Source organism: Populus euphratica, unplaced genomic scaffold (genome assembly GCF_000495115.2).
Source record: "Populus euphratica unplaced genomic scaffold, PopEup_1.0 scaffold442.1, whole genome shotgun sequence".
In the NCBI taxonomy this organism is placed as follows: domain Eukaryota; kingdom Viridiplantae; phylum Streptophyta; class Magnoliopsida; order Malpighiales; family Salicaceae; genus Populus; species Populus euphratica.
Window position 1 is genome coordinate 93,896 of NW_011500222.1, and position 22,752 is coordinate 116,647.

Here is a 22,752-nt window from a genome sequence, read left to right on the forward strand (position 1 = left end):
AGAGATTCACATAAAAAACCATTTTTCATAAAAAATCATTATTTTCCAAAATATTAGTCATTTGAGAAGTTTTTCATGATTTTTAGATTTTTTTTATATTTTTAGCAAGTACGGAAAAAAAAGAAAAAATTGTGTAAATTAAAAAATATATGAGAGAAACAATTTAGGAAAAAAGAAAAAAAAACAAGAAAAAATGAGAAAAGAAAAGGAGAGAAGAATTGAGAAATAGAAAAATTCAAAAAATAAAAATAAATTCTATTTTAGATATCTCAAAAACCAGTCCAACATATCCCAAATTGAAAAAAAAAGAATAAACCACATTATTTAATCAAAATACCCCTTTTCAAGACAAACATGAATCCATAAACATTTATGTCTAGATATACATCTTTCTCACACACATAAATAAATTTAAATATATATAAAAAATGATCAAACCATGAGAAATTTTATGATACTGAAGCTATAATTAGTAATATTTTATTAATTATTTAATGAGAATTGTCTTATAAAAATAAATAAATTCAAGTAAGAGAAAAAAATACTAAAAATACACTTATAATTTTTTTACAAGTTATGGATTTTTTTTTCTAGTGTTTGTTTATTTTTTTATATGAGGTTTAGAGCCACCTTCTCCGACTCTCGGAGTTATAGCCACTAGAACACGAAAACCCCTTTCTCCCATGTTTTTCGGTGAGCAAATACCTTCCTCTCACGCATAATGGTTGTTCCTCCACCACGCATGACGGTAGCAACTCCTCTTGATAGCTGCAACAACCAAAGACGCCGGTAACAACGACGTCTACAATAAAGAAGGAGAGAAACCAACCATCTAGGTGGTAGTCACATAATAAAGACTTGAGATTAAGGGGTTTGTTCCCTTTGTAGTTTTAGGTTCGAGTCTCATATGATGGCCACTAGAGACTTGCATGATCGTTAACTTCAGAGCCTGTGAAATTAGTTGTGGTGTGCGCAAACTGGCTGAAACACTTACTTGAATCTAAAAAAAGAAGGAGAGAAACCCAAAAATCTGAAAGCTCAAGCATTTATTGTTTATTCCACTAATGTATGTGGATATCTTTTTTAAATAATTTTTAATCCCTTGGAACAATCTCTCACTCGTTGCTTTTGAATATTTGATGCGTATTTCATTCCACTTAAATATTTTTAAAAATATTTTTATATCTATTGTGGATTATTTCTCGCTCATTGTGTTTGAATTTCTTCTCAAATAATTAATCTTTAATTCATTGCTAATTATATATTACTTACTCATTTATTTTCAAGAATTAGTTTCTCTTTTCTCTTTTATTCATTTTCAAAACCAGTCCGCTTTAAAGTAACTTTTAAATTCATTTTTATCCGTTTTAAACATAGTTTGACTTAATTAATAGTTTGTGGTTCGCTTCAAATCATATTGCATTTACCAATTTAATTTCATATTATTCTATATTCAATAAATATAAAATAAATAAATAAAAATACATAATGGATGATTGACTAATTATAATATTATTGTACGTGAATTCCATGTATTTTTGTATTTCATCGATGAAACTAACCCTAGCTATTATATAAAATCTTAACCCATTAATTATAGATTTATTTTTAAAAATCGATTTTCTCACTTGTCTTAAATTCATTTCCAAAGCCAATCCTACCTTGTTTTAAAAGGACTTTCAAAATCCATTCTTGTCCGTTGTGAACATGTTCTTACTTAGCTTTGTGGTCTCTTTGAAATCATATTTCACTTACTAGTTTGATTTTATCTTATTCCATATTCAATATATAAATTCAAAAATAAATAAATAAAAAACATTTTTCTTGGTAGCTTTGCGTGTTGCATATATAACAAAACATTGCGAGATGGTTGACCTATGATGATATTATAAGTGTGTTTGTGTCTGAATCCATCTGGTTTGGTATATTATTATGCTTTAATAGAGTGATAACTCGGATGTAAAACCAACTCTAGCATAAAAAAATTAGAAATATGCTTATATATTTATTGATTATTGTTTCTGACATATTTTCTTTGATGTTGCATGCTTACCTGGATTTGATAGTTCAAGGTATCTTCTTGACCACAACCCTCTTCTACTGAGTTTTCTACCACCTTGAGTAAATATATCTTCGTTGTTTTAATTTTTTATTTGAAGAAAAATAAAAATATTTGAATATTTTTAAAAATAATATTTTTTTATCTTATTCTTTAACAAATATATATTAATTCCTAGTTAGTTATCGTTATCAGTTGCATAAATATACATATGCTATATATATATATATATATTTTGATTTACGTGTGATGCATTTTACATACCACAGCTCCTCACTCTTGATTTTTTTTAAAAGACAAGTTATTTAAGTTTTCTAGTTTTTCCTTAATGATAAATGACAACTCTTCTTTATTTATTTATTTTTTAAATAATTTTCCCTCTCAACGCTCATCATCCAATGCCCTTGATCACAACAATTTTTATATGTATTTTAATCCTCCTACAACTTTTACTTTGTAATTAAATTCTATTTTATAAATTATATTAACAAAATAATTAAAATACTAGGTCGGTGATGGAGGGGGTTAGGTTTTCACTTGACGAGATTGAATATATCTGTCAAATCAAGCAAAAACCCAATCCAATCTGAGGTAGGTGATGTTAGATACTCATGGATGAGGTAAAATCATAATTCCTACTTGACCGTATATTACAATCTTTTCATTTTATAATTCTATGATATCTCTTTGTAAAAGCTACTCACATTTTTACACGCAAATGCCTAATCTTTTCAGACATATTAAATATTTATTTTAAAATATTCACTAATAGTTTCCTTCAATTAAATTAACCTATATTTTAAAATAATCAAGGAATGCTCACTTCATAAATTAGATAATTTTTGAGACTGACTAATCACACATGATAAGAGCACATGAGTGTATCAGTGGCGTAAAGAAAAAAGAAAAAAATTGCTTTACAATGGAGGTTGGGATCTACAGAGTAGCTGAAATTTCAATTTTCTTGATGAACAGTGATTGATACATCTACAACGCCATTTTTGTCTTTTGTTCTCTTTTTCAGAAATTCCAATGTACAAGTAAATAATTAAACCAGAAAATGTAAACGAGAAAAAGGAGAAAGAATTTAACAGCTTGAACGTGTGTTACAGTACTTTGTGGGCTTCAATTGAAGTATGGTTTCTCTGAAACGATCCTTGTGAATCTTTCTTGTGTATAGATTACCCTTGTGGCAAGAGGAGAAAAGTTGTTGCTACACCTTTAAGCTAATAATATAGCCACCATTTTCTAATTCCTCTTCAATTTCATTGATCCTGTAAGCGTATTTACCCTGTTGATCAATGCAAGAGTAGGTTGCCTTGCAGCTTTTGAAGAAGATGCAACTGACAATGGTTTCAAGAACAACAAGAATTGAATACAAGTAGATGATAAGCGTCCCCTCCGAAATTATCGACAAATTGCTTTGTGCTTCACGGATATGACGACAAGCTCTCACAATCCGGTATCGGAACAATGCTTCAACCCCTGCCAGGGCTATGTTGACTGCAATTGCAAGTGATAACGCCGTTGAAGCCCTTCCCCTGATCATAACGCAGGCTTTTAGAATGGCCAGGTATCCTCCGATTCTTTCCACGCCCGATAAGACCAACGCTAAGTTGCATATTATGATTGTGTGGGAGAGGATGATGGAGTAAACAACAGCTCCAGCAGCTGAGAGGAAGAGATGAAAGCCAAACCCAATATTCTCAAGGAAAAGATTAGAAGTAAAGAATAAGAGAGAAAAAGCTGTTGCATTCGCTGAGAGGATCAATAATGAATTGCATATGTAGGTAAGGAGGAGAGGATTGAAAATGGAAAAAACACAATAGAAAGAAGGTGGTTTTTTGTGATTATTATTGAGAGCTTGAATAACAGATGCTTTCATTATGAGCAGGAAAGTAAGGGCAAAGGGAAGCGTAAGAATTGAAAGGGTGATTGTTTGAGAGAGCTTGAGATTGACGAGGTTGAGCAACTCCGAGGAGGAAGGGAATCCTGCCGCCTGGAACAGACTGGTCAACCTGTGGTATATGACCGGAAGGAGAGATGAGGAGGAGTCAAGAAGCAGGTGTGCGAGGAGGATTGAGGCCGAGAAGGGGAAGGCGAGAAGGGCTGCGGTAGAGGTGAAGTATTGATAGTTTTGGAGGAAAGTAAAGATTGATTTTCGCAAAATCTTGCTGCCTGTTTCCTCCATTGGAATATCATCTTGATCCATTGATGGGGGGGAAATGGGCATGAAATGAGTGACTCACCAATAGGCTAGAGGTGTGCAAGGCAAGAATATTGATGTTTCCTCCTCCTTATTTATTTCTATAGCAAGTCTCACCCTCTCTCTCTCCTTTCTTCTTTACGTTGAGATGGGTTAGATAGAAGAGGGTTGTTATAGGACTTAGGATTGAATAGATAGGTCAACTAAAATTTAAGCAAAATAGAGAATTTGCAGATGTGGAGTTGGTTCGGACATTGTTTTTGACAATGGTATATTTGGATTTTTTTGGGGTCTGTCTTTGTTATCTCCAACTCCCACTTTAGTCTGCCAAAAGGAGCTTGGAGTGTCTAATTTAACCAGCACTTGTCTAGGTTTAAATTCAATAGCAGCTTGGCTTGCTAATTCAATCAGTGCTTTCGATATGCTTGAAACACAAGCTACATGTATGAGCTCAATCATAGGATAAGATTTTACTTGATTAGGCTTGCAACTGAAGTATCCCTTGAAGCTCTCAAACAGCATATATATGAACTCAACTTACCAGGAGGAATTTGGGAATCGGAAAACGAGTCGGAAATGGCTCAGAATTTGAACAAATAAGAGGCCTCTTAAGGAAGGAGGTGCAAGAAGATCTTCCATGTAAGAAAATTATATTTGCAGGGTATGTGCCAGAGAATTTGCTCGGTAAGAAGCTCCCGTGGGGCTAGTTGGGTTTCCACTGTTTTTGGTTATGTTTCACGTGGCACGTGACTGAATTCTTAGCTTTCAAGAGAACTTTAATCATAACTAGCACAAAAGATAAGGGACTAGTAGTTGAATTACAAACGAAGCAGAGCACAGGTGGGAGGCCCTCTAATTAACCTCCACTACTCTTCTTCTTCTTCTTTTCTTCTTTTTATGGCATCCACTGGTTTAATCATTTGCATATCCCATGACATTAAATTGGACAAAACATGGATTGAAGCTAGCCAAGCCTATCAACTCCGTCCTATGAACCATTTTGTGTCTTGAAAGGGTAGCTATGGATCCGACTTCTTTCTTCTTTTTGTTAATCGAGTGGTCGGATACGAAGATGAGCAGCTCTGGTCATGTAATTAACAAAACAGCTAAATGATATTGGGGGTTGATTTCACTGTTGTCCATATGAATACTAAGTCAACTAATTAGGTTTCAATTTACCATAAAAATACAAAATTAAATAAAAAAAGAGACGGGAAAGTAAAACCGGATGAAGTTTCATGCTTCACACCAAATTCATGACAATTCTTATTTTTCATTCATTAGTTGAGTCACTTTTCAGTGAAAGAAAAAGGAGAAGAATGTTCATTTCATTTATTTTTCAATCCTAAGCTTTGAAAAAGAAAAAGAAGTTTTTTTCAAAAAAAAAAGAAAGAAAGATGATAAAAAAAAAATCATTAGTTGAGTCATTTTTCAATTAAAAAACTCATCATTTTAATTTTTAACTAATTCCATTAGAAAAAAAAAGGTTTAATGATACAGGTTATTTTCTTTAAATATCCTCAAGGAAGGAGATCGGATTTGGTTTAGATATTTTTCATTCAGTTAATTTTGTCTTTTTTTTCTTTTTTTTTTTAATTTTAAGGTTATTAGGTAGTTGGATAGATGTTTAAGATATTTTTAAATGAAAATAAATTGAAAAATAAAATCTTGAACCCAAAAAACCCATACCTTCATCTTTTTTAGGAACCAAAGTGGTGATCAAACTCTAGGCTATGACCTAGTGAATGGCGCATTGTTTGCCACTGTAAAGAACATTTAGTTTGTTACGTTTTTTTTAAGAAAGAAAAACTAAGGAATAAATAATCTGCCATCCGCCCCTAACAAAGAAAAAAAAAAAAAAAATTCCTTAGAGCCAATTTGGAGATAACTTTCACATAAATTAATTTAAAATTTAAATTTTAAAAATCAAATTAAGAGTTTTTAAATTTTTCTAGTTATACCAAATTTAAAATAAATGATATTAATGGCCTACTTTCGATCATATATGTATATATATTGAAAAGAAAACACATACACGAGGCTAATAATGGGCATACAATTAACAATATGCGATTGAAAAAATAATGCAATCATCAACAAATTGAGACCACGAGAAAATTGAATTAGCTAAAACCAAGCCAAGAGAATATAGAAATAGAAACGACAGCGAAGTGCACGGGCCGCTGCTGGAGGATGACGGAAGATGACCACTGGGTGATGGCGCGGTTGGGGCGCAGTGTTTTGACCTGGCGGCTGCTGATAGGTTGGTTACGAGGTTCTCGTGATATGACGTGGCAGTTTGCAAAATTTTTATTAAATATTCTGTGGTTGTTGAAATTGGAAGCAATATAAGTAAAATAAAATATGTTGCTTTCCTGTAAGGTAAAGGGTCATAGCATAATTGATGACCTTCTAACTGAAAAGGGTTCGTCCTAATGAAACAACGACACTTTAGCGACGTTATTTTATTTTTAGACCTTTGCATTTCAAGAAACGGAGCAATAAGTTTGATTACCAGATCAATCATTAAAGATTACAAGTTTAATAATTAAAACATATATGTATTACAAATTTAGTTAGTTGGTCGTCTTTGGCTAAAATCCAAAACTACTATTAAATTTAAATTAAAAATAAAAACACAATAAATTCTTTTTTAGTTTTTAGTAAATATTAATATAGCTTATCTTATATCGAATGTAAATATTGATTATTATCTTTTATATTATATAACTAGTTATTTACTTGAAATATTTAAAAAATTATTTAGAATTTCTAGTTGCTACAAAATTAGATTGTCACTTCTCTTTTTTAATTTTATTCTTTTACACATGTAGTTTACCAAGATGTTCTTTGTAACAATAATTTTTATTTTTACATGTTTATTTGACTACTTGATTATTTGAGTTAGTTTATTTATTTTGGCTCAAAATATGTATATACAAGAGTCAATGCTTCAATTACAAAACTATACATGTTTTTGATAATTAAAATGTGTTGTATAATTTGCTTTGATTTGTCTTCTCATCCTAACATTCCCACTTTATTTTGTTATTTATTTATTGAATATAAATTCATGTCTTCATACAATACTATTTGAGATCACATATCTTTACTTTAGGTTAAGTGAGGAAGTAAGTGTATCCTAATGACTATCAACTTAGGTAGACTCGTCAAACCACCAACTCATGTCTTATTATCAACTTGAATGTGATTTCTATGCCAATCTAATATGAGCATGGTCTATGCTTTCACATATGTCAATTTGACATGAGCATGATCTATGCTTTTACATATCTTATAGATTTTATATCGAGCTTTAAAAGATAATCACTGAGCAATGAGAGACCTTTTTTTACTAGATAGTAAATTTACACAGTATATGTAATGGCTAAAACTTTCCCTTAGGATGTCTCCCTATACTACCACAACTTCATATCCAATATCTAGCATACATCATTAAATGTTCTATGTGTATATGCTAAACTCAATTTACAGGTGAAATATAGGTTTCCTCGAAAATCTAGCTTCTTTTTAAGATCTACAACACTAGTCTCAAAAACATATAGATGGATAACGAGGAGAAAACCCCGCTAGAGATTAACCAATAAAAAGAGATTATCATTTTAAAAAAAGAGATCACTAATCTTGCTCACATAAACATTATAAATGGTCATATAAAAAGATGAAACAATTGGCCACAATCAAGCTCTATTGAAATGTAAATGGTGATTATTATCTTTTATGTTATATAACTATCTCTTTACTTAAAATATCTAAAAGATTCCTTTTGAGTTTCTAGTTACTATAAAACTAGATCATGACTTTCTTTTTTCAATTTTACTCGTTTTGACATGTAGTTTAGCAATATGTTCCTTGTGACAACAATTTTCATTTTTACATGTTTTTTTGGCCACTTGGTTATCGAGTTAGTTCTATCTAGCTCGAAGTAGCAAGAGTTAATATTTCAATTACAAAACTATATATGTTTTGATAATTAAAGTCTTTTATCATTAATGTGTTTATTATGTGTGTTTTATAATTTGCTTCGATTTGCATGTTATTTCTCATCTAACATTCATAATTTATTTTTTCATTTGTATTTTGGATATATTCATGTCTTCATATAACAACATTTGAGATCACACATCTTTACTTTAGGTTAAGCGAGGGAGTAACTGCACTCCAATGGCTATTGACCTGAATAAGACTTATGAAACTACCAAGCCCTATCTTATTATCAACTTGAATGTGGTTAGTACGTCAATCTAACACGAGCATGATTTATGCTTTCATATATCTTATAGATCTTATATCGAGCTTTAGAGGACAATCATTGAGCAATGAGAGACATGTTTTTACTAGATAGTAAATTTACCATGGTGCATATAATGACTATAACTTTTCCTTAAGGTGTCTCCTTATGCTATCATTACTTTATATCCAATATCTAGCATGCATTGTCATAAGTGTGTAGTGTCACAATGAATGAGTCCACTCTTGGTTTGAATAATCAAGAAAATAGGGAAGACAAGGATTCTTGTCTTTTATTTGTGTAAAGAGAGAATGTGAGTCACTACCTAATATTTTGGTTATTAGGAATCCTAATTGATCTCAAAGATCAGGCATAAGCATTGATTGCATAAAGAGAAGGTATTAGAACCCCAAATATGTCATACTTAATATAAGATGCATTATTTAATTGCGTGATAAAAAACTAAGGTATTGTCATATTTTCTAATTGTTGGTTTGACTATGGTTTAAGAAAAGTTCTTTTTGGTAAGTAGATTATTATTTTATCGGGTAAATCCTAACCGTTCTAACATCAATAAAAAAAGAACTACCTTTTATTTAATATGAGGAATACGTCTTATGTATAAGTTCGTAATCCCCATATATTAAAAGAAAATAAAATGATTTTTTTGGTATTTTTGAAATATTGGCATAGTTCTCTTGACTTTAATAAACTGGTTATTAAAATTTAAAATGCATGCTAATACATATTTTTTAATTTTTTTTATGGAAATATGATATGAATATTTTTATATTTTTAAAAGACTTGACCGTATGCATGAAAATAAGAAATTATTTTTTGTTTTTTTTCTACATATTTTTTGCAATATCTTGGAGAAAACCAGGTATTTTAATCAAAATTGTAGAAATTTCTATGAGAAAATAACAATTTTTTTTTTAAAGGACTTTAATTTTTTTTTAATATACAATATTATATAATATAATATTATTATATTACAATATATAATGGGATGGGTTGACCTAAATATATGAGCTAAGCCCATTCTGGATAGACCAAAATTGACATAGAAGAAATTGGATTGAGGTCAGCCCAAAGGATTTGGGGTTGGGTTGAGGTCGGCTCAAAAGTGTTGAGCCAACATCGACCTAGAAGAGTGTTGGGCTGGTGTTAGCTTACATATATTTTTTTTTCTTTTTTTGGACTAGGCTGGAGCCGACTCAACCATTTTGATCTGAATCGACACTAGTCCGATAGAGTGAACAATGAAGAACTTGTTTGAACCATGACCTAAATTACATGCTTTGAAACATTCTTTCTAATAAAAAATAACTTATTTGGATTGGAAGGTGTTAGCCTAAAAAAATCAATTATGACCTATTTATATATCACATTTCTTAGACATTATATTGCATGATAAATTAACTTAACATGATGTGAAACAAATTTATCATCTTATACAAACTAAAAACCTACTTTTAGAATGCAACATTACCTTTAAAAAATAGCCATCCATTGGATATGGAATTCTAAACTAATCATTTTTTCTACCAATTCCAATTATCACATACATGTTTAGTTGTTAACAAGACACCTGCAAAATTGCATATTAGTATTGAATGTTGTATTTTGGGTTCTCGATTAAAAAAGTTTAATCTTCATAAAAGTATTTTCAAATTTACATCTTAATGTTTTCCTTTTAATAATTAGACTTGCATGGATACAATCCTCAAAATTAATGGTTTGAAGTTTTAAACAAAAAAGGTTATTAACTGAATTTGCAAAGTTCTTTAGAAAGATAATATTGATGAATATACATCTTATGATTGGTTGCTGAAAAGTTTAGCAGTTAAATTAACTTAGAGTTGGTTATGTAAACCAATGATGACTACTGAAATCTAAGTATGACTAGATAAGTTATTTATATTTCACATTCTGAATTAAGGTAATACATGGAGGTCTCCTAGAAGATGGACATTCAAATTAACTAGAGTAATCCATATGGTAATAATATATCTAGTCAGATCAGCTAAAGGTAATTTAGTTTTAAAAAAACATGGTAATGATAACAACCAAATGATGATATGCATAATTCCATCATAAGTCATAAATGGTAAAATAAATACATGATAATAATGTTAATGCATATATGCCTTATGATTGTTGAATGATAAGAATAACTAGATTGGTTGGAGGCAATTCTATTTAAAAAAACTTTATAACTATGAAAATAATAAATTTTATATGATGAAATTCTTCAGAAGTTTAAAGCATAAGTTCTTTATTAGGAATGATAAAGAGTGGGTAATGAAAAATGAATACCACATGGTTGAGAGATATTTCTCTATTTTTAAAATAATAGTCGACAAAACAAGAACTTCATATATTGAACATCAAATAAGCAATGGATATCTAGGTTGTATGATATATGATCTATTAGAAAGATGTCCCACATGGGACAAAATCAAGTGATCTGGCAAGTTATATAACTAAAAAAGTTAGAATAAAAGTAACAATTCCTATAATCAAAGACAAAATGAGTTGTAAAAAAGAAGGGTCCTAATTTCTAAACAAGTAAAGATACATGCAGGATGTCTAATCCAAAATTCTAGATTTGTGCAATGTTGTATAGATAATTTTTCTATACTATCGGTAAAAATCCTATGTGGAGTCTAGTATGAAATTGAAAAATTTGAACCTAATAAGGTTTATTACAATCTCAAGCCCATTAAAACCCTAGTAAGACTCCGACAATTTTAAACCTAGCAAGACTTATTGCAATCTCAAGCCTAACAAGGTTCTTATGGATTTTAAGTCTAGAAAGACTTTGGTAAATTTCAAACTAGCAAGGTTCATCATAATTTCAAGATAGTAAGGCTTGTGTAAATTTTGAGTATTGCAAGACTTTGATAAATTTGAACATAACAAGTTTCATCGTAATTTAAAGCTCAATAAGGCTCTAACAGATTTCAAGTCTAGCAAGACTCTTAAAAATTTAAACTCAATAGGTTCATTGTAATTTCAAGCATAACAAGGCTTTAATATATTTGATTTCAGCAAGACTTTGACAAATCTGAACTTAGTAAGGTTCATTGCACTTTTAAGCCAAACAAGACTCCAACATATTTGCGTCCAATAAGACTCTAAAGAATTTGAACCTAATAAGATTTATTATAATTTCAAGCTCAATAAGCCTCTAACAAATTTATGTCCAACAAGAATTTAGTAAATTCAAACCAGGTAAAAATACATCCATGTCATCCAACCTATAATGTTTAGTATTGTGGATTGTTTTGTAGATATTTTACAAGTAAAAATCCCCGATGTAGTCCATGTAAGCTTCAACAAATCCAAGTCAACAAAGATCTAACAAGGTTCTTTTCAACTTAATTTTGCATTAAAAGATCCAAACCTATAATAAAGAAGTACCAAAAAGTTGATCTTGCATCACTAGAGTTCAAACTAGTATAAAAAGTTGTTCCTAGATCACTAGAGTTTAAACCATCACAAAAAGTTATCCTTAAGTCGTTGGATTTTAAACTAGCACTAAGAAGATCTTTATATGGCAAATTCAAATTGTACCAAAATAAATCTCACTATGTTATATGTAGATTTCAATTCAACAATGGTTAAAAATGTTACTATGGGACCACAAGATAGGTTACCTCTTGAAATGACCAAATTTCAAATTTTTTTCATAAGGTTAGTTATTTCTAAATTTAATAAAAATTCAATATTTCACAATGAAGTCACTTGTTGACTTTATTATTTTTCAAAATGTTTCACAAACACTATCTTTTCTTAAAAATATTACTATACAAAACCTATAAAAAACATTTTTCATAAGACATTATAGCATAAGGATTGTAAAAAAGAGACAGTAGTCATAACCTAAAATTTACCACTTTAGATTTTTGCAAAAAAATAAAATGCCTTTAAGATTGTTCTCACAAACCTTTTTCTCCTTACTTTTTGGTGATAAAGCCAGAGATAACTTGAAATAGGTTATAAGTAAAGTACTCACTAGTTTATAGTCTTTCATACTAGAATATTTAAGTACCTTCTTAAGATACTTTCTATGTGACAAGTATAAGTTTCTAGTGCCTCGGTCTTTTTATATAATCATACTTAATATCTTTCTAATTACATCCATATCCATCATTTCAAACTTACCACTCAATTAGTCCTTCAGATTGTTAATCTTATACATGCTTTTGAAAGTAATCAATATATCATAAATATACAACAACAAGTGAATAAACGAACCATTTGAGCACTTCTTAGAATACATAATTATTATAGCCATTTTTAAAGTAATCATGTTTAAGCATAAAAATATTAAACATCTTATACTACTGCTTCTATGACTGCTTCAAGCTATATAATGACTTCTTTAATAAGCACACATGGCCTTCCTTACTTTAAGCATTAAAACTCTTTAGCTGATGCATATAGATTCTCTCCTCTAGCTCACAATATAGAAATATTATTTTGATATCCAGCTACTCAAGCTCTAAGTTAAACAAAACAGCCATAACAAGTATTGTTCAGATGAAATTATGGTTTACAACTAGAACGAACACTTTATTAAAGTCAACATCTTTTTTTTTATGTAAATCCCTTAACAATTATACATGCTTTGAAGTCAACATCTTTTTTTTTTTTATGTAAATCCCTTAACAATTATACATGCTTTAAACCTTGCATCCTCAACTCATATGCTTCCTTCTTTCCTTTTATAAACCCATTTTTACCTATCAATCTTCTAGTTCCATGTTAGTTTAATAAGATCTCATATGTAGTTGTTATAAAAAGACTCAATCTTCTCATTCATAGCAAACATCCATTGAGAAGATTCTTTGCAATAAATTACCTCTTTACAAGAACAAAGCTAATAATCATCAAGATTCTCTACAATATTCAAGACAAAATTAAATAAATCAGCATAACCATATTTAATTGGGTCTTTTTTTGTATCTTATTTGTGTTTCTATAACAATACTCTAAATTTTTCTTCAAATGTTTTTTTATAAACAATATCCTACACCATTTCCTGAACTTACTTAACTAAAACATCTATCTGCATTGTCTCTGAAGCTCTAACCTCAAGCCCCATGTGCTTGCTAATACTTAAATCCATCTCAACATCAACATCAGTTGACTTTTTTTCTTTTTTTATAAAACATAGTAGACTCATCAAGGTCACATCCATGTTAGTAATAAACTTAGATAACTCAGGATCAACACATTATAACTGATTTTCCTTTACCCTAGATGCTTAGCCTAGGAATATGCTTTTTATCTTTTTTCACCCAAGTTTATTTTCCTTAACATGAGCATAAACAAGATAACCAAATACTCATAGTTTATATTAAACAGTAGGATAAATAACAACATCACACCAATCTCATCTTGATCCAAATCCATCAAGTATTCATTATAAGGCCGTTTATTTCCTGATAAATAACTTTATTTTTTTTTGAAAAATAAATTTTTAAAAACAATTATTTTTTAATGTTTGGTGAAAATAAGTTGAGAAACAATTTTACTATCCAGTTATATCATGAAAAAAGTAATAAAATAATTTATTAATGTTTTTTTCCTTTAAGTTTGTTAAAAAAAAGAAGATAAAATCTAATCAGTAAAGAAGTTAAAAGAGAATGAAATTAAAAAAAATATATTTTAATTTCATAAATTATATTAAATAAAACAAATAATAATTAAAAAATCTTCATTGTCTGATAATAAAATAATATTATCGATAACTTTATGAGCGTTAAACCAACTTATATTAGGATAAATATAAAATATGCAACCTAAATCGAGAATCCACTCATCACCTGAAATACTAATAGATACAAACAAAACACTTCTACTGTTATTAGAAATTTTCCTTTCACTAGCAATATTTATAACATAAAAGGTTTTCTTTTTCTTTCCCTTATGTTTTTAGCTTAGTGTAATTCTTTCTAAAGTGTCATATTTTATGCATTTAATTTTTGTAAATTTTGATTTTGATCTAGACCTATCTCTATTACTTGAACTCTTATTATTTTCTCTACTCCTCATAATCATTCCTTTTATATAATCATCATTAAAACTATCTAAAACTCATATTTTTCAACTCTCTCTATATAATGCCTTTATGTAGGTTTTGCTTTAAACATGTTAGTAGAACTTACGGCCATCAAATAAGGTCTTAATTTTACTAGGATATATGACTTAGAAATCTATTGTTTAGTTCTTATTTTTTGAAAGTTGTTCACATGATTTTGAACGAGTGTACTAGATGACATCCCTAATAGACTTTTCTTTGTTATATTATAGGAATTGCTTGGAAAGCTGAAGAATTTTTTTTATCACATGTTGAAAGAAAGAAATATGGAAAACTTAGATCCCATCATTTGATATAATTATTAGTGTATATATCTTATAATCAATTAGTTGATTACATATGATATTGGCTTTGTATATGTAAATATATTTAATTTATTAATAGAAGTTTATTTATTTTTAATATTCATCAAATATTTGATTACTTAATATTTAATATAACAAGATATATATATTATTTTTATAATCTACCATATATGAGTTGTAAACACAAATTGAATCAATGCTATGAAATTAAACACAAGATATATAAACTAACTTTTATATAAGAAAAGAGGCTAAAAGTATTACCAAATTAAATCCATGCTATGAATTAATTTCATCTTCATAATACATTCATCACTTTAATTTTTTGATCTTTATACCTATCATATATAAACATAAAAAATTTATAAGAAACATTATTTATGTTTGGTAAATTTTTTGAAATAAAGTAAAATAACAAAAAAATTAATAAAAAAATATTCTTACATATTTATTTTAATTGTGCTCATTGTTTTTTCATGAAATAGGAATCTTCGATTATTATATCTATTATATATTTACAACATTATCCAAAATAAAAGCATTTATTTGTTCATTGTGTGATGCTAAAAGTTTCATTATTTCAAGAAAATTACCCTAGTTTTTTTTTTTTTATTCAGGCTATTCATCATCTTCTTTAAAAGCACATACTTTAAATGTGATCCAACAGATATTAAGACTTTAATATAGAATCAATTATTTAGAATTTCTTTAGATATTTATATCTCAACCATCTTTTCAATATAACATGATTGATCTTTCAAAAACTTTAAGCATATGACAACAACTTTATGAGCTATATTTGGATATTTTTTAATATAAATAAAAAAATATAGTTATTAACTTTCTTCCAATAATTGAATTCATTAATAGTAAATGTATTTGATCTTAACTTCTTGTTGGTTTACTTGCAAATAGATAACAAGAAAAACACAATGTAGCATTTTTCTTTGAATATTTAAGTTAGGAAAAACTTTTGAATCAATAAAACTAAAATCAATAAGGATGTAATGTTTTTTTACCAATAAGCAAATATCCATACATTGATATGGTTTTAGATTAATGTATGCTCCTAGAATTTTAGCTCGTTGATTAACTAGAAATTCTCAAATTTAAAGAAAATTACTTAAATCTTGAATTAAATGATTAATGTCAATATTTTCCTATTCAATTCTTACAATTCTAGTAAAAGAATAACTAATAATAAATGCAATTTCTTTGCAAATTGAAGCACGGTGGATATGCTTAACCACTTATTCAATATTAGATATTACAGTTAGTTCACTAGGACACGAGTATAATATTTTTATTTTTTATTTTTAAATGGAATCAATTCTCCATGTCTTAATCATGGTTAACTTGAAATCAAAACATCAGGGTGCAATGAAGGATCAAACAAGAAGGTTGTGTAACAACAATAAAGGTCGATGCCAATTGCCCTAGACCAAGCTAGTCTGTTTTTTTTTTTTTTTAGTATGAGCCATATGACAAAAATTGCATGAAATTTATGCCGAGATTATCTTTAAGGAGGCAAAGCTTATGTGGGCCTGTGGCATTAGAAATCGATATTATAATTAAATTTCTGTCCAGCAACTTTTCAACCTCTATATGTCAAGCCTAAAGGACATATCCTATACTCTTTATCCTTATGGATGGTTTATTTTGAATTGCATGAAGGAAAAGCATTGAAATCATAAGTCGAATACTGAACCAAATGAGAAGTTAGCAGTGCACAAATCCCACTGGAGGAAAGATTCAACGTTAGATGAACAATCACATGAAAATTAAAAAAGATTATGAATCAACCTCATCTTGGCATCATAGCAACCAATCCAACTGTCTTTAGGAGTTAGGCAAATGGTTTCCCCCCCACTACTAGGACCAATATAATCAGTAATCTATTTTATGGGAGATACAAAAAAAATAAAAATCAATCAACTTTTGAAATCATCTCTTCAATCCTCAATTTTTTTTTTTTTGAGATTGAGATTTGTTTCTAGCTAATTGTTGAAAGATACAAAAATCTCTAAAAATCTACTTGTTAGAACTTTGTTGAAACCTATGGAGAAAAGTAAAAGGGAGAAATTTATTTGCCGTAAATAGAAAATAATCCAAGCTTGAATTGAAGTCATGTTGGCAGTTAATTTATAAAACCATGTAACATAGTTGAATGCTGATATGAAAGCACCAAGACAGGGACTAAATATCTGGTTGTGTAAATTAACAGAGACAGGCCAGCATAACAAAAGTCTGTCCACTTACAATATAATTCATAAAAGCTGAAAATTTATTACAAGAATTGCTAAGAAACAAATGATTCCACAGCTAGCAGAAGGGGAAAGGAAACACCATTAGCCAAAATTGAATCCCCAACAGTTCTTCCCAGGTAAATTTAAATCCCCTATAGTATAAAACTCGTTCCTTTTCCTTTAAGAAACTATAATAAAAAAAGAAGAAATAATAAAAAAGTAAAGATCCTAACAAAGCCAAAATTTTCTATTTCTGGCTCCACAACAATGCGATCCTGGGTCAACTGTTTAAAAACGTTGAAGATCGCATAAATACCAAGAATCAAGGAGCACATTTCAACTAATGACACAATCTTGGTAATACGGGTGACTCTGATTTACATACCTTTCCCAAAGAGGCTTGTACCTGCCAATGGCCAATTTAAGCCATGGTTTCATGTTCCCATTAAAGTGAATAACTGCAGCACTGTCAATCAGACGGTCATCAATGTTCATATCGTATCCCAATCCTAACACATGCCATCTCCGATCTAGTGGCTCAGTCAGTCCATAAAATGCTAGAAGGGCGGGGGGGAGTGTTCCCAGCTTCCACAGTGTCTGATCAGCATTCTGTTCTTGCCAGTAATGATATTGTGCAGTCACATTTTCCTTCCTCCATGCAATCAAATCAAAAACATTCATTCCAAATGCCCAACCACATGCCTGCGGGTCAAATTTAGAGCTGATGACTGGGTTTGAAAAATTGATATACTTATAATATCGATGGAATGTTTCAAGACAGGTTTCCACAGCTCCATTAACATTCCCATGCAAATCCAATGAAAACAGTCTTGTCAGATCCTTCTGGACAACAACATCATCATCAAGGAAGACGATCTTTTCCAGAAGCGGATAGATCTCAGGGATGTAAAAGCGGAGATGATTGAGCAAAGACAGGTACTTAGGGTTCCGCAGTTTTGGCTCAACCTTCATAACTTGATCTGCCCCAAAGTAGTAGGCCCTTGAATCTTGATCAAGGATCTGTTTGATAACAGGAGCATATGAAGCATTCAACCAGGAGAACTCTTCTATATTCTGCACTTCTACAGTGGCCCCTTTGAAGTCATTAGTTAGAAACCAAGCCTGCATGGATCCATAGCTGATTCCATCTGTTACTATGTGGAAAACAAGTTGTTTTGGATGGTCAGCGTTGCAGACTGTGGAGTTGACCACCACGGAGGTGGCCAGAATATTGTCTGAAAATATGCAGAAATGATAGAGATTGTTGTCCACAACTCGAGGGGAGTTTCTCTTCTCCTCTGCATGATTTTGGAGGGGCAGCTGCTTAAGCCAGTCATTTATGAGCTTTATTTTCAGGCAGTGAAGACTCTTGGGCAAAACTTCAGCCACTAACTGACCAAAGAATGTACTCTGAACTGTTGCTGCATTTGTTCGCTCTTCTAGGGCTTGGATATGTGATTTCATTGTCATCATGGTGGTTGCAATATCATAATGAGCATCTTGTGCCTTGAAAATTAGATATGATAGGCTACTGATTATTGGCTCTGCTTCTTCTACTGTTATGGGCTCCCCTCTCATGGCAGCCTTTGAAAGCAATAGCTGGCAACTTCTTATCTTTTTACTCAGTTCCCAAGCAAGATGAAGGTTGTTGTGCTCCTTAGCTATTATGACATAAGCCTTGGCAAGTGTCATTTGCTCTGCCAACTGCCGCGAAAATGAGCTGGCATTTAATATTTCCTTGGTGAAATTCAAACCCCTGTGTTTTATTGGCTCTTTTATTGCATGTTCACCCTGGCAAAGAAGCATCACTGTTCAGTACATCGATAAATCTTAAATAGAACAATGCCTGTAATTACTGCATATGACTTGAAGTGTGTGTATTGTGAAAATGAGTGCAACTCATATTTTGTGATACAAACTTCTGTTTATATCTCTATAAATTGGTCATTTAGATACTAATGTTGTGGGGTATGTTAGCAATCCAAAAATAAAACACAACTATGCATGAAAAACAAATTTTGTTTCTCATCTTTAATTGATTGTCTAGAGTAACAACGAAAAAGTAAATTCTGGTCAAAAGGTGATACCTGCAGTTTCACTAGATGTCTCAGCAATATTCTCAAACTAAAGGATAGCTGTTTTGTCCAAGCTTAAGGTCATGCTAAGATGGAGCGAAAAATGAAACCAGGGCAATTCTGTGACCCAGTTTAGAAACATAACATTTGCAGCCTCTTTTGATTTCAGGCAATTCATTATTACCAAAACTGACACTACTAAAATGTATGCCCGGCATTCTCAAAAGAACACCACAGTATCATAGAACCCTATTGACGTGTTGTAAGATTTTATTATTCAATCGACTGATGACTCTTCTCATAACCTCTGGTCCACATGAGGCATGACAGAGAATAAAATAGAAATACCTTTACTCAGTAAACTGTAAAGTGCAATATTTTAATAGTCAATCGACTGATGACTCTTCTTATAGCCTCTGGTCCACATGAGGCATGACAGAGAAAAAAATAGAAATACCTTTTCTCAGTAAACTGCAAAGTGCAAAATTACACGAAAAAAGGGTAAAAACCGTGGATTGAAGCATTTAGCCATGGAAATCTAAGCCCTTGGTCATATAGTTCAAAGATCACATGCATCTGGCACACGTTTCAAATTTATTTCCAACATTTAAAGTAGGTGAATGCATTTTCACCATTTACGGTATTCTTCAGTCTTGTGACAAAAATGGAAATGAAAAGATCCAGGAATACATTACTTCCATTCCATCATAATCATAAAGCCTGTAGGAAAAGAACTAACAGTAGCTTGGGTTGTGCAACATAGTGTGGCAGAAGTGCTCAGATTTGAGAGGACAAAAGACAAGGGATGAAGAACCAATGCCACATGTCATCTTAAAACTCTCAGCATACTTAACCCAGTCATGTAATTTATTAATCCAAAAGATGAGATTAAAAAAATGGGATTTTCCATGGTAAAACTCCAGTCCTTAATGAGCTGGGTTTATAAGAAAATTATATATCTTGTAACTAAGCATCTGATAGCCTTTCATGTTGACTGCTACGTGGTGGTTGAAAACCTACCATTGGAGAAAGTACCCCATATCCCTGCTTTCCCAACAACAGATTTTAGCTCGCTATGTGAGATTACAATGTTGTTTCCCCCAAAAAGCCTTGTGTTATCAAATACTTAATTGTTCTGTTGAACCACATAGCAGCATCAAACAGGCTCCAAGAAGGTCATGTATCCTATAAGCATGTTCTCAAATAGGAGAGCATATAGAACCACTTTTAGGGAAACAATAGCTATCACAGTCATAGTTATGGGAAGATGGCATGTCTGAATTCATCAAATATATAAATGAACTTTATTTGTTTCTTCATTCCCAACAACAACCCTAACAACAGGATACTACGGAAACTATGATAGATGAATGGATTTTGGTAACATCTCTCGGAAAAAAGCAGGTAAACCAAGTAATGTAAAATCTATGTTTAAACATCTATGCCTAAACGAAACATCATTATCTTGAGCAGAAATGGCATACAATTTAATCACCATTATGTAGCTCAGGGCAGTCAACAGATGAGTTCTGTAATTAATTCAAATCCTATTTTTTTATACCGATTAATAATAAGAACAACAAGACCTCATTTTATCCATACAAAAGTCATTTAACACAAAAAGATAATTAAATTGAATCCACTTAGTTGATATAAATCACACCGAATCAAATTATCCAAACGTTGATATGATTGAAACAAAATATTTATCAATTAGTTACACTTATTAAAGCTTCTGGATCAATAGGGCATCGTCAAAAACCACTGAATATATCAAACTAAACAGTTAAAAATCAAATTCATAGAAACACAAGATCAAATAGACATTATGGGGGGCAGAAAAAAAAAAGGAAATGGGTTCTTAATATGTAAGCAAACCTTACCATTATTGGCTGCTTAACCTGATCTTCAGGATGATTGTGGAGAAACACAAACAAAACCAATCCTGCAATCAAGAACATCCCAATAAGCGCCCAGATCCACTGCGATAATCTCCTTCTAACTGGACGCCGGTACTCTGCCGGTCGCCTCCTCATATTTCTTCACAATTCACCACCAAGGGAAAAAAAATTCAAGATTTTCCAAATCCACCATCACCCCCAAGATTTAAAATACCAGCAAGAAACAGTCACAACACTACCAAGAATTGAAAAGCGTGAGGCAGATGCATAAATAATAATCAAGAAATGGGAAAGAACGGTGTATCGAGTTGGATTTGGAGGGGTTCAAATGGAAAGAGCAAGAAGAGAATGATTGTGATCTGGATTTTATCGAGAGTGAATACTAGGAAAAGAAATGAGAGAGAGAGAGTAGAAATTTCCAACCAAAGTCGTCTGTCCTGGTCCTTTTATATTTTTATATATGAGAAACTAAAAGAGGGGCTGCATGCCTGGTTGTGCCTGTCTATGGAGTGAAAAGAATCTAGCAAAAAGGAAACAGCCAGCAAGTGTATGAAACTTACCATGCTCGATTCTTGAATCTTTTTTCCATTTTATCACCTCATGCAGCAAGTGTAAAACAACCTTATCAACCACAGATAGCACTGCAGGGAGTTCCCACCTCGCTTCGTCACTCAACGAAATTTACCGTACCAAAGTAGAGTGAGATTTTAGGCCGAGTCTGAAAGACAGATTTAATGTTAGTTACACTTCCTAGGATATCTTTGATCGTTTAAAAAAAACATGGTATAAGCTTATACAAGTTCATTGTTATGCCTTGAAGATCCATTACGTTTCTAAGTTTAAGTTTTGCAATTTATTTCTCTAGAAAAAGCCAATGCAAAGTGAAATAATTTGTTAATTATTTTTTATTATTCAAGTTTTAAGATGAAATAACTGAGTTTTAAATGCTCAACTACAAGATTGATATAAATAATAATTGCAACTCAGGTTTTATTTTTCAACATAAGAAAAATGGTGTAATTTTTTTTTTAATTATTTTTTTATTTAGTTTTAAAAAATTAAATAATATGCTTAATAATTTTATTTTTATTAGTTTATTTAGGATTTTTATTTCTTTTCCATTAATTTTAGATTTCATTCAGTGTTTAGGTTGGTTTTCAGGTTTATTTAAGAAAAATTAAAACTTTTAATCAAATGCTACTTGAAAAGAAATATTCAGTAAAATTACAAAGTATGGTTGTAATAATCTATTTTGGCACCATGAAAAAAAAATTGAAAAGGATTTTTTTAGATCAAAAATGAATTTTTTAGAAAACAAAAATGATTTTTTTAGAAAAAAAAATTTCATAAAAAAATTGAGTTATCATGTTAAAAGTTGACTTTCATGTCAAAAATGTTCAAAAAAACCATCATTTTATGATCACAATCGAGTTTGTATCATTAAAGTTAGTCGGATAGGTAAAAAAAATTAGGATTTTCTTGAGCCCTTTTAATTCTTCCTTTTTATTTTTATTTTTTTTTATTAAAGAAAATAGTTGAAAAAAGAAAGAAATTTAAATGTCAAATCCAATCACCCAAATGAATGTGAGTTGTGAT

At 30.6% G+C, this 22,752-nt stretch overlaps 2 protein-coding genes across 2 annotated transcripts; both read right to left on the reverse strand.

Annotated features, from left to right (window-relative positions):
* Nucleotides 1–3,272: 3,272 nt before the first annotated feature.
* LOC105112322 (uncharacterized) lies at nucleotides 3,273–4,271 on the reverse strand. The gene has a single exon (XM_011007994.1). The coding sequence runs from the start codon at nucleotides 4,269–4,271 to the stop codon at nucleotides 3,273–3,275; it is 999 nt and encodes a 332-aa protein (XP_011006296.1).
* Nucleotides 4,272–17,126: 12,855 nt separating this feature from the next.
* LOC105112312 (probable galacturonosyltransferase 11) lies at nucleotides 17,127–21,868 on the reverse strand. The gene is made up of 2 exons (XM_011007982.1): nucleotides 21,139–21,868; nucleotides 17,127–18,971 (listed from the first exon to the last, which is right to left on the reverse strand). The coding sequence occupies exons 1-2, from the start codon at nucleotides 21,289–21,291 to the stop codon at nucleotides 17,517–17,519; spliced, it is 1,608 nt and encodes a 535-aa protein (XP_011006284.1). The 5' UTR covers nucleotides 21,292–21,868; the 3' UTR covers nucleotides 17,127–17,516.
* Nucleotides 21,869–22,752: the final 884 nt, after the last annotated feature.

What these genes read in the sequence shown, in the direction of transcription:
- LOC105112312 (XM_011007982.1), bottom strand. Translation starts at nt 21,291, where the DNA reads ATGAGGAGGCGACCGGCAGAGTACCGGCGTCCAGTTAGAAGGAGATTA. An exon ending in AGGTTAAGCAGCCAATAATG is followed by an intron (nt 18,972 to 21,138) that starts GTAAGGTTTGCT and finishes CTTCTTTGCCAG; the next exon opens with GGTGAACATGCAATAAAAGA.
- LOC105112322 (XM_011007994.1), bottom strand. Translation starts at nt 4,271, where the DNA reads ATGGATCAAGATGATATTCCAATGGAGGAAACAGGCAGCAAGATTTTG.